At 48.6% G+C, this 13,015-nt stretch overlaps 1 protein-coding gene across 1 annotated transcript; it reads right to left on the bottom strand.

Moving 5' to 3' along the window:
- Positions 1–4,915: 4,915 nt before the first annotated feature.
- LOC120057629 (F-box only protein 40-like) lies at positions 4,916–9,983 on the bottom strand. Its single transcript, XM_039006193.1, has 8 exons — positions 9,831–9,983; positions 7,842–8,454; positions 7,153–7,691; positions 6,749–6,931; positions 6,143–6,384; positions 5,832–5,963; positions 5,301–5,649; positions 4,916–5,137 (listed from the first exon to the last, which is right to left on the bottom strand). The coding sequence occupies exons 1-8, from the start codon at positions 9,981–9,983 to the stop codon at positions 4,916–4,918; spliced, it is 2,433 nt and encodes an 810-aa protein (XP_038862121.1).
- Positions 9,984–13,015: the final 3,032 nt, after the last annotated feature.

Raw genomic sequence — 13,015 nt, 5'->3', positions numbered from 1 at the left:
ATCCTCGGCATGTCCAGCCCACTCATTATTTCAGCCAATCATGGCTAGCGGGAAGGTTGCTCACTTTTTTTGTGTCTAAACCAACTTGGCTTGTAATTTAACCATTTTATTCGTATTTACAGATGGCATACAAATTTGATATTAAGCCACGTAAAAGTTCACATGTTTGAGAAGGCATTTCTGGCATTTCGATTAAAAAAATATTTTTTATGTTCAATCAGCTCTCCTGTGAAGTCGTAACTTGCAACATACGCCTAGTTTCCTGAATCGTGTCACATACGGTCCGTTGAGGTAATATGGTCACTGCCCGTTGTTCTTCACACTAATGGGGTGGATGTGCTGGCACACCCTTGACTGAGGGTATTGCTTTACACTTTTCCTCCTCAGCCCTCATCTTGGTAGCCCCTTGATGTCATGGCAAGCTCTGGATAGCTCTCTTGCTGTGCAATGAGCTTTGGCAACTCGTGTCACGCAAGCGAACCAAGCTAAAGGAGAGATTATCCACCCTCAGCACGACACCTTGGCCCTCTGAGCCTGGCCCGTGAGAAGTTAAATCTGGATACGACAGGCCTGCCTCTCAGAGTCATTGAGACTATCCAGAGTGCTAGGGCTCCTTATGCACGCTCACTGTATGGAAACAAGTGGATTTGTCTATTGTGCTTGATGTGATTTCACAGCAGCCTTTTGAGCCGTTGGAAAGCGTAAAGATTAAATATGTCTCCTTTAAAGGGGAATTTCACCCTGGCTCTGCCACGGCATATAGTCATTACTACATTAACAACATTACATTTCTATCATAAACATCACAATTATCCAAACCACAAGCTAGAACTAGCACATTTTCATTTGACTGGTAGAATCTGAAAGTTTCGACTCCCTGTGTATTCATCTGCTCATAGTGAACCATAAAGTCCGGCATTCAGAGTGAATGCTGATACCACCCCCTAGGTAGAGGGGGCGAGGCCACAAACTTGAATAATGTCGTTGTTTACCTTGAACAACCAAAACAGTCATCTCAGACAAGGTGTTTTTGAAAACATTTGATTTTTACTAATTTTTGTCATCATGCCCATGTGGTGTTCTGGGCCTTTGTGCTAATTACAAACAACATGTGTTGTCTTTCACCATTCTGCCTACCAGAGATTCACCCCGATTCTGCCAGTGGTTTGCGGCTATCAAGAATGATGCAGTGACAAAAGCTTATCAGAGGGATTTTAATGCTGAACTCATGGGGAATCCATTTCGACGACGGCTGACATTTTATCCCTTCACAACAAAAGTTACCTAGCTTGCGAGCCTAGCTGGGTAAGTTAGCTAGCTAGCTAACGTTACGGTCCTGAACTCTGAAAGCCATCAGCTAAATAATTGAGCTATCTTTTGATATACACATAGTCAATCCATGTCACCTATGCCATGGTAGTCACTGCTAGACTGGTAGCTGCCATCATCGGACTAAACGTGTTTGTTTATTCGCTCTATCTTTGACTGATGTTAGCTAGCGTAAGCTAGCTAATGTTACCAAATAGCCATCTATTTCACCCTTGTCTGCATTATTTTTTGGGGGGGATATAGCTAACTCATTCTCTGTTTGTGTGTTGGTAGCAATGATGAATATGTACAGTTGAAGTCAAAAGTTTACATACACTTAGGTTGGAGTCATTACAACTCGTTTTTCAACCACTCCACAAATTTCTTGTTAACAAACTATAGTTTTGGCAAATCGGTTAGGACATCTACTTTGTGCATGACACAAGTAATTTTTCCAACAATTGTTTGCAGACAGATTATTTCACTTATAATTCACTGTATCACAAATCCAGTGGGTCAAGAGGTTTATATACACTAAGTTGACTGTGCCTTTAAACAGTTTGGAAAATTCCAGAAAATTATGTCATGGCTTTAGAAGCTTCTGATAGGCTAATTGACATCATTTGAGTCAATTGGAGGTGTATTGTGGATGTATTTCAAGGCCTACCTTCAAACTCAGTCCCTCTTTGCTTGACATCATGGGAAAATCAAAAGAAATCAGCAAAGACCTCAGAAAATAATTTGCAGACCTCCACAAATCTGGTTCATCCATGGGAGCAATTTCCAAATGCCTGACGGTACCACGTTCATCTGTACAAACAATAGTACGCAAGTATAAACAACATGGGACCACGCAGCCGTCATACCGCTCAGGAAGGAGATGCGTTCTGTCTCCTAGAGATGAACGTACTTTGGTGCGAAAAGTGCAAATCAATCCCAGAACAACAGCAAAGGACCCTGTGAAGATGCTGGAGGAAACAGGTACAAAAGTATCTATATCCACAGTAAAACGAGTCCTATGTCGACATAACCTGAAAGGCACCTCAGCAAGGAAGAAGCCACTGCTCCAAAACCGCCATAAAAAAAGCCAGACTACGGTTTGCAACTGCACATGGGGACAAAGATCGTACTTTTTGGAGAAATGTCCTCTGGTTTGATGAAACAAAAAAGGAACTGTTTGGCCATAATGACCATCATTATGTTTGGAGGAAAAAGGGGATGGCTTGCAAGCCGAAGAACACCATCCCAACCGTGAAGCACGGGGGTGCTTTGCTGCAGGAGGGACTGGTGCACTTCACAAAATGGCATCATGATGGCATCATGAGGAGGGAAATTATGTGGATATATCGAAGAAAGGAAGGAAGTTAAAGCTTGGTCGCAAATGGGTCCCAAACATACTTCCAAAGTTGTGGCAAAATGTCTTAAGGACAACAAAGTCAAGGTATTGGAGTGGCCATCACAAAGCCCTGACCTCAATCCTATAGAAAATGTGTGGGCTGAACTGAAAAAGCATGTGCAAGCAAGGAGGCCTACAAACCTGACTCAGTTACACCAGCCAAAATTCACCCAACTTATTGTGGGAAGCTTGTGGAAGGCTACCCAAAACGTTTGACCCAAGTTAAACAATTTAAAGGCAATACTACCAACTACTAATTGAGTGTATGGAAACTTCTGACCCACTGGGAATGCGATGAAATAAATAAAATCTGAGAAATCATTCTCTCTAATATTATTCTGACATTTCACATTCTTAAAATAAAGTGGTGATCCTAACTGACCTAAGACAGGGGATTTTTACTAGCATTAAATGTCAGAAATTGTGAAAAACTGAGTTTAAATGTATTTGGCTAAGGTGTATGTAAACTTCCGACTTCAACTGTATGAATCGTCTATGGTTGATTAATTGGTTCTCAGACAGTCTCAGCTGGCTATCAATCTTGCTGCCAATTTAGTGATGCTAGTTAGCCAACAGCAAGCTAACAATATTGAAATATCCATGTTAGGTATGCTTGGCTAGCCAGTCTAATAGAGATCAACAATTGGATATATTTTGTATCTTGATTGTAATACCTCTTCTCTTTTTAGTTATAGGTGTGGCTAGCTACTAAATACCAAGCTACAATGTTACAACCAGCCACCTAAATCTTAGTTTACCAGCAAATGTTAGCACATGGCTGGAGTTGGCTAGCTAGTTAGACTGGCTCCTACTAACTTGTTATGAGCCCATGTACTTCTACATCTGCATTGCTTGCTGTTTGGGGTTTTAGGCTGGGTTTCTGTACAGCACTTTGTGACATCGGCTGATGTAAAAAGGGCTTTAGAAATACATATATTTGACATTTTATTCATTGCATCTGGTCAGTTCTTTCAGTTTTGCCCAAAGGATTGTTGTAAGTGTCCACCTCTTTTTCAAAACAGCCCGCCTTGGGGGAGGGACGGGGGCTACAGCACGATGCACCGCCCAATGCAAGTTGTAGTCTTTCAGAGACTGGAAAAAATGTTTGTACATGCTTGTACATTTAGCAATGAATCCACCAATAGGAACATCGCTGAAAGACATCCAATTGCTCTATCAAACAAGAACAACCATATCGACACCCGCAAAAATAGTAGTTTCATCAGTATAACATAGAGCCTTCACGAAATGCCACAAAGCAGGACTACATGTATTTTTAGACACCCCCCCCCCCCCCCCCCCCAAATCAATCACCGAAAGCCATCATAGGGTGTATCATTCAGTGCGCTAAGCCCTGACCAGCCTTCCTCTTGGGCAATTATGTGTGAAACACATCACACTCTCCTATAAATGCCTCAGACATGATGAAAATAAGCGCCCTTTAAGACTGCTTCACTTGTGCCCTTATGTTGGCAAAGTGAGTGAGTGAACTAGATGCACTGTCAGTTCACCATTCGTGCCTACAGTTTGCCCAGGTTACCTTCTTATCCAACCCTGCCTTAATGCATAAGGTCAGTGGCAATACAATTGTCTCACCTTGGAGATTGTGGCTTTTGTGAGATATTGAAACTAATAATTGAAAAATAACTTAAGGTTACTTGCGTTACCCAGGTTCTCTGATATTATGAGTGAGATATCTCACCACATTTCCCTACTTGCAAGAGTGTGAGGAAGTTCGGCATGCTCGGGAATGATCAGAGATTAAGCAAATGGCTCTTTAGTATGAGGGGAGGTAATCCCTCATTCGTCACTCGACCTGTCTGTCTCCTACAGACGTGTGTGATTGGTTCTTCGAGCTGCTTCGAGATTCTGGTAAATCCAACTGTGAGATAGCAAGTCAACTTTTAGTAATAAAGGTTTTAGTAATAAACACACACTTTTTAACTGAATTCTCTGGAGCTGAAAATGTCTGGCGCATAGTTTGTTCTATTTGTTCTATTCATGCTTCAAGGGTGGACGGTCAGCAGAGGAGGCGGGTGAGGGGAGGCTGGCTCATAATAATGGCTTGAATGGAGTTGATGGAATTGTATCAAACACATGGAAACCATTCCGTTTACTCCATTCCAGCCATTATTGTCAGCCCATCCTCAGATTTGAAGTCCACCAGCCAGTACTGACTGTCAGGTAGGATCAGAATACTATTTTTCCCTGCTATCTGTTGCCCATGAACTGAGCAACCAGGCTCTGTCTCTGCTGGTTGTCCTGCTCCTGTGTTCCCCCCTGTAGGTGACTCATGCTGGGCAGGGCCACCGGCTGGGGTGGTACCCAGGTCTGGTAGTAGGGACAAACCTTCAGGTGTTCCGACATGGACGGCACGTTGTCTATAAAACGCCACAAATCTACTGTAGAGAACAGATGACTGAACTCCCACACCTGGGTAGCGATACAAGATGAGAGGAAAGGAAAGAGAGGAGAGGGTAGGCAGGGAGAAAGAGGATAACATGGGAAATGTGTCACAGAAGGGGGTTACGTTTCCATTTCACTGCATTTAACTTACTCGACAGACTGTTGTCATTGTAAACTCCAGTGCTCTTACCGTTTTGGCCTTCCATTTGGCCACACCAGACTTGTAGGTCTTCTTTTCCCAGAGGAGGGACACCATCCCCCTGTCCTGCAGCAGAGAGGAACACACCTCTCTCATGAGGCGGGACACAAGGGCCAGTTGGGACAGGGACAGGCTGTCCAGGAAGCTGGCCATGTGGCACAGCACCTCGGATGGCAAAGCACTCAGAGAATCGCAGTCTCCTTCTCCCCTCGACCGCCTCCTCCTGGGGGTTGGGTCAGGTTCTGGAGCAGACTGTGACTTGGAGGGTTTAAGGGGCTCTGGTCCTTCCCCTTGAGAAGCTGGGACGGTGGGTCGGAGGTTGAAGATGCTCAGTTCCTGGCTGTAGGTAAAGGGTCAGAGGCCAGGATTAGGGTATGGTAATGAAAACACCTCTCCAAAAAACACTTGCAATTGGAGGGGATGTACTGAATGACTGTAAATACAAATACTGAACTATATACAAACACTGGTTCTTTCACAATCAGAGCATGAGTTGTGAGTAGACAGTTGAATGGTTCTTACTTGTAGGTGACCGTGGCAGGTTGTTTGAAAGGCTCTAATCTTCTCTGGCTGTAGGTGCAGCCCAGGTAGGCCAGGGGACACCTCTGCTCAAACCAGCCACTAGCACACGTCTGAATGTCTGTGTGCACGTTCCTGAATAATGATAACAATGTTTCATTTTAGTTGTGTGGAAACCATTACAATGGAGGCTATACAGCCATATCAGGGCAACTACTCAAGGCTACATGACATCACAGTGGCCCAGGTACCTGAAGTCTTTGGGGAACTCTTTGCATTGGAAGTGTTTGGGGTACCTGTAGTTTTTGGGATACCTGAAGTGTTTGGGGAATTCCCTTCGTTGGAAGGAGTGTCCACAGAGGAAGGTGAAGGCGGAGCTAGCCTTGTTGTGTCGGCTGGAGGTGCTGCCCGCATGCAGCTGGAGGCGGAGCTTCAGAGGCCTGTCCCTTGTCAGGTCTGCTAACGTCGTGTCTCGTCTGAACGGTGCCGTCTTGAAGGAGTGGGTCTGCATCCCCATGTCCACATAAAGCCCGTCCTGTCCACGCTCCTCACTGATCTTAGAACCAGGAAGACAGAGAGAAAGACATCTCAGCTCGCTCAAGAACAGCTCCAAGAACCTTATCTGGGCAGAGAGAGTGAGAAATCTCCACCAATTGTTTATCAGTGGGTACTCCCAACTGGGGATGGAACCCGGACCTTGGCTTGTCAACCCAACACCTTAGCTGTTACACCAACAGATCCAAACCACTTGATAAAGTAGCCAAGTGTTGGATTAACATCGCTATAATATCTTTATGTGTTGTGGATGTACATATTGTATTTCTGTTCTGATAGCTGTGAAACGTATGCTCTTTTGTTGTACAGCATTTTATTGCACCTAGCACTGGCACTTATTTGAACCTGCTGAGCTCTTCTGATACCTGATGCCCCATGACCTCTCTCTCTGCGTATCCCAGTAGTGTGCTGTCAGCCTCGTCCGTCCACCAGGACTCCTTTAATGCCCCCAGGTCAGACGTATCCACACAGGCCCAGGTACTCTCGGCACGGGCTGATGCGTCATAGTAGTGGACACTACGTTGCTTCTCACGGTAGCTGACAGGGACCTGCAGGGGAACAATGATTAATAACACATACAGTAACATGGCTACATGACATTACTTTACAGAGATTTGTGTATGTAAGTGTTTGTATCTGTGTGTACGTGACCATGCATATGCCTTAGAGAGAAAGATATCAACAGAACTGCATCATGTTTCTGCTTGCCCTTATTTTTTACATTGTGTGTGAAGTCAATGCAGGCCTCACTTCTACCTTCCACCCTTACCTTGAAGGAGTACAGTGTCTGAACAGGGATGGGCTCTATGTTTCCATAGACAAAGTCTTTTTCCCGTGGCGTGCAGGCATCCATCTGGCCAAAGGTGAGCAGCATGCGTCCGTGGTGCACTAGGTACATGTTGAATTCCTGGGGGGTGACCTCCTTGGCCATGCGCTGCAGGACCCCGTCCTGCCACGGGGCCATACCTGTAGTCCCTGTGGCATTACGGTTGGCCTCGGTCCCCCTTGGTCTCCCTGGAGCTTCTGGAGCTTGCAGAGCGCCCATCAACCCTTCTGCATCTCTTCTCTCCTTCTTCTCTCTGCACGACTGCTCCTCCAACTCCATCCAATGGTTCCACTCCTTCCCTTCCCTGCCCCGGCTGTTTTTGGTGTCCACATTACAGCCTCCTTTATCCATATTGAACATCCTCTCATACCTGTTGTATCTGTCAGAGCTGATGTCTCCCCCTGGTTCCTCCACACCCACATCTCCCTCCTCCTTCTCCAAAGAAAAGTCTGAAAGGTCTGTCACTGCTGTTTCTGGAACGCCTGGCGTGGAGAGAGAGGATACTAATGAGGGAAAACAAGTTATTGTAATTTATAACAAAGTTGAAATAAAGTTCAAATAACATTTTGGATTTGTCCAGAAAATCCAGTTACCAGATAGGACAAATTATGGCCTATCTTCACTCCACCCACCATCAGCACCCGTACAGAGAGTGGAGGCCCCATTTCTTAGATGCACTGTGGCCCAGTCTTCTGTCTTCTCCTTTTTCTTATCTTCTTTCTTCTCCTCTTCCTCTCCCTCCACCTTCACTATCATCTCTGGGTAGAGAGTCTTCATCTTCATACGTGCGAACAAGTGTCTCTGATCATCCAGGGCCATGGCCAGGTCCAACTGTTCTCCTGCCTTCTCCTCCTTCAGCAGGTTCTCGTGCAGGGTGTGTGTGTGTGCGTGGACATCGAGGTGTGTGTTTGCGTAGGCTTCATCGGCTGGCCAGCGGATCCACTCCATTGAGCAGCACACCACACTGGCGGGACAGACCTGCAGGTGGCCCGCCTGCCAGGAACGGGGCATGATGATTGGACAGCCGAAGGCGGCGTTGAGGCATGGCACCTTCTCATTGGGGCAGAGGAGCGCATGCTCCTCCTCTTTGCACATGTGGAACAGGGCTCCACACAAAAGGCGGCAGGGGATGAGCACACAAGACACGGAGATCTCCACGGGGGCCTTACACCGCCGGCTGTAGCAGCTGTCACAGTGGCGATGACCGGCAGGACGGGGTGGACGAGAGGAAAGGCAATGACGTCTCTGATGGAAGAGGGATGGAAAGAGAGAGAGAATGAAAGAAAGTGTGAGGGGAAGAGAACACAGTCAAAACTACTTCACCTCTCACATATTTTAAGTCATGGGATGGCATAGTCTCCACTTGTACACTAAACATGAATTGTAAACACGCATCTAAAGTCTTGTGGGCGAGACATGGTTAACTATTTTTATAGGGAAACAGAATCAACTGTTTCACAGAAGCTCCATAGTACACATTCCCCACAAAAACATAATGACTAAATCAATTCAATGAAAACATTGAGAAATGTTGTTCAATTTGGTTGTATTGTGGTTTTTACTTTAACATGCCATAAAGTAAGCTTCAATTTAAATAAAATGAAACATACCATGTTCTTATTCTTCAGTTCAACATTGATCAACTCAAATCCCTTTAAACAGAAAGACATTTTGAATGCAACCTTTACTTTATACTTAACCTTATATTATAATGTAAAACTAAAAAGTTTAAAGCTTTCAAACCATAGAATCAATTGTTACACAACTGTCTTATAGTCCATAGTCTCAAAATTACCTGAAGTAAACCATTTCCCTTGTGCCGCTACAGTACTACTGCATGGTATCTGTCCCTTCTGAAGATCATGTGTTAGTGCTATAAATAGGCCAACGTGCTGACTGAGAAATGCTACACAGCCTGTTCAAAAACATGCTCTGGTTACCAGACAAGGGCTGACCCTGGGTCAGCTGAGAACTCAGTTATTCAACCAACCAGTGCGACTGAGTGATAGGGAGAAACTTGTGAGGAACCATAGCGATAGAGATCCCTACTTGGAAATAACCTGTTTTTGCATGGACATTGCCATTGAGGACTTCCACCATTTTAAATTAGTCAACTGGGTGGGACTAAGGCTTAAGGAAGGATCAAAAGTTACGTATGTAACCATGGTTATGTAAGCTATTTGGATCACTCCAATATATTGGTATCACTCTGCGGCAGAGGGATACATCTGCGAGGTGAGGATTTACAGATTTACTCCCATGTACACACATTCTCTACATCATTTTTGAGGTGCCTCTAGCACCGTAGAGGATTGGAGTGATCCAAATTACTAACATAACCATGGTTACATGCGTAACCTTCCTTATGTTTCACTATACTGGATGCCACAGAGTTCCCCCGGCCTGAGACAGCAGGTCCGGTCTCGGGGGAAGTTGATAAGGTGTCCCAGACAACAGCGACAAGAGAAGGCTGAACCAGGGTCGTCTGGGTCAGTATTTGGCCACCAGAAGCAGACGATGCTCTGCCAACCTGGTCCTGTCCAGCACAGCCTGGATCAGGGGAAAACGGGGGAATGCGTAAGCTCCAGCCCTGGCCAATCGTGAGCCAGAGCATCCAAGACTGGCTCCGACATGGAGTACCACAGGGGGCAGTGTGTTTTGTCCAGGGAGGCAAACAGGTCCACCTGCGCCCTCTCGTACTTGTACCACAGGTGCTGCACCACCTGGGGATGTGGGCTCCAGTCCCAAGGTGGCAGGTTCTCCCTCGAGAGCATATCCACTGCCACATTCAGGATGCCAGGTACGTAGAGATGCTAGACGTCCCTGAGCCCAGAGAAGGAGCTCCCGTGCCATAAGATGGCGGTGGTGCGACCTCAGTCCACCCTGATGGTTGATGTAAGCCACTACTATGGTGTTGTCCGTTCTCACCAGGACATGTCTTCCCTTCAGATGTGGAAGGACAGACTGCAGGGCCAGCAGTACAGTTCGGAGCTCTAGTGTGTTGATGTGCCTGCTGCAAAAAGGGGATAGCCAACAGCCGCTGGCTGACCTGCCCTTGGTCACACCCCTCCAGCCAAACTGGGAGGCGTCTGTGCTGACCAGCTCCCGCGGCACATCCTCAGCATCTCCACCCCACATGAGAGAAAGGAGTGACAGTGCCACCTCAACAATGCCCAGAAGCACTGTGCGGTCACCCGCAGCTGGCGGTGATGGTGGTGCTTCCGGGGCAGCCGGTGGGAGTTGAACCACCGTTGAAGAGGCCAGAGATGGAGCAGGCCCAGGTGAATCAACAACAAGGCCGCCGTCAGCAAGCCCAACAGGGATTGGCAAGTTAGGACGGATACCATCCGCCCCTGCCGAAAGTGGTCGAGGCAAGACAAGATCGCCTGAACCCTTCTGGTGGGCAGGCGTGCTCTCATGCGGACTGAGTCGAGTTCCATGCCAATGAAGGCCACCCTCTGGGTGGGCGTCAGATTACTATTCTTGTCGTTTACAGTAATGCCCAGCCCGCCGATGTGGGTCAGGAGCATGTCTCTGTCTGACAGGACCTGGGTCCTGGTTGGGGCACAAATCAGCCAATCGTCCAGGTAATTGAGGATCAACAACCCTCGGGACGTGAGAGGTGCCAGGACAGTGTCCATGGACTTTGTGAAAGTGCGTGGTGCCAAGGAGAGGCTGACGGGAAGAACCATGAATTCGTAAGCCCTGCCAATGAGCTGGGTGAACAGGAACATGGAAATACGCATCCCTCAGGCCCAGCGTCACAGACGACTGGTCCCTGGACACGGCCTGCGACACGTGGGTTGGGGACAGCATGTGGAACCTCAGTACCTTTAAGTACCTATTGAGGTTGCGGAGGTCCAGAATCGGTCGAAACCCTTCTCTTTTTGAGTAGAATCCACCTAGACGTTCTGAACTCTCAATCCTGCGGATGGCACCCTTGTCCAGGAGTGAGGAAATCTCCAGGCGCAGGGTTTTCTTCTGGGGGTCGGCCACCGTGGTGACACGAAGGCCCCTGAAGGACGGGGCCTGGACCAGAATTGGAGTCGGTACCCCTCGGTAGCCATGGGGACTCCACACACTCATCCCACTTTGCCCTTTGAGACCAGGAGAAGCAGCCGAGGCTGGGGAAGGGTGTGTCAGGGCTCCTGCCGGAGCCCGCCTTTCCTCTGGTGCCCCGAGTGCCTGGTCCCCCAGGCACGTCCCTATGGCAGTGACGGTTGACAGGTTGTTGTTCCACCGCACGCTGTGCCACTCCCCGCTGTCTTTCCTCAGCACGAGGCGAGGAGGCAGGAGAAGGACCCCACCGTCATTCGGGTGCAGGTGGGTGGCGACGGTCCCGCCTGTCTTGGACCCGGGGCCTGAGGAGGCGGCATGAACTGTCTCTGGGTCTCCCGGTCCCTAAGAACCTTATCGGTCTGCTCCAGAATGTCATTAACCGCTGTGCCAAAGGTCAGCCCTGGGGTGATGGGGAGAGTGGCAAATGTGCTCTGGAGAGCAGCTGGCAGAAGGGATTGGGCCAGTCAGAGAGGGCGCCGGGAGGTAACCACCTGCGCCATGGCCCGTCCGTCGGAGCGGGCCACATCCCTCTGGAGCAGGAAAAGCAGGCGAGACACCTCCATCGCTTTCCGGAGGAGCTCCTCTGTACCCCCCTGCAGCCGGGGCAACAGAGTCTGCAGGTAGGCCTGCAGCAGCATGGTAACATTGGTAAGGTGGCCGAGAGAGCAGAGGGACCCATATGTGGCTTTCAAGTCTGCATCAAAGACACTGGGGGGGTCCTGGCTTGAGTCGCAGGTTCCGCCCTATAATCTCCCGTAACGGGAGGACCATGGCAACTTTCATGGTGTCCATGGTCGGGTACTCCCGGAGGCTGAGTAACTCTGCACCCGCCACATAACTCCATGGTCCAGTCTCTGCTGTGAGTCTGAAGCGCCCCCTGGCAGAGGCTCAGCTCTCCTGCAAGGCCTCGCAGAATTCAGCAGAGATGGGGACAGATGAAGAGTCATCACTGTCCACCAGTTTGATGTCCAGTGCAGTGGCTACCCGAGTGAGTAGGCCCCTCATAGCCTCTCGAGCTGCTGGGGGCGATGAAGCCCCACCGCCGGCTTTCTGATGACCTGTCAGCCTGGTAACTCCGCTCATGTGGGGAACGGTGCCATCATCGTCCCTCAGGAACAGCCTATCACTGCCCAACAGGTAACAGCTGTCGTCGCCATCGACACTATCAACCTCCTGACGCAGGGCATGCGCCTTCCGTTCAAGGTGGTCCCAGCGGTCCGACTCCCACCCCGTCCAGGACTGGCAGCAGATGGGCTCTGAATGCGGTGGCTCCGGCCACACTTCCTGGGAGGGGTACTGGGCCCAGTAGAGGGACTAACAGCTTGGTGGTGCACCACTCCTGAGGGAGGCAGCTCGTCCCCAGCCTGAGCCCGAGCCTGACTGACCTACTCACACATTGGCCTCCAATCTCGCCAGGTGCAGGCGTTCTGAGAACACCACACAAAACAGGCATCTAGTAGGGAGCTTCACCGCCCTCTCCACGTGGCTGAAACCCAGGCAGTGCATACATGAGGTATGCGGATCTCCAAGGGGATGTCACCGTCACACCTGTCACAAAGGGAAGCCATAAACTCAGCCAAGCCAACAAGGCCACTTAGCAGGGGTCCGACGCCCTGGGAAAGCTTATGTCGTGACCCGCTTGGAGGAATAGGAACTCGGTGAGGGATAAATTGTAACGCTAATGTAGTGTAACGCTAATGAAACACAAGCACGACAAACCACAGGCGGAAGATACAGATGAACCGCG

Source organism: Salvelinus namaycush, chromosome 12, assembly GCF_016432855.1.
Source record: "Salvelinus namaycush isolate Seneca chromosome 12, SaNama_1.0, whole genome shotgun sequence".
NCBI classification, from domain to species: domain Eukaryota; kingdom Metazoa; phylum Chordata; class Actinopteri; order Salmoniformes; family Salmonidae; genus Salvelinus; species Salvelinus namaycush.
Note: the sequence above shows the minus strand (reverse complement) of the source record. Positions and strands in the feature narration are given on the sequence as shown.

Excerpts from the sequence above, each read along its gene's own strand:
- LOC120057629 (XM_039006193.1), bottom strand. The coding sequence starts at position 9,983 with ATGCTCTCGAGGGAGAACCTGCCACCTTGGGACTGGAGCCCACATCCC. Across the intron at positions 5,650-5,831 it reads CCTGCCACGGTCACCTACAA|CCAGGAACTGAGCATCTTCA; the intron begins GTAAGAACCATT and ends CTTTACCTACAG. Across the intron at positions 5,138-5,300 it reads CCAAATGGAAGGCCAAAACG|GTGTGGGAGTTCAGTCATCT; the intron begins GTAAGAGCACTG and ends ATCGCTACCCAG.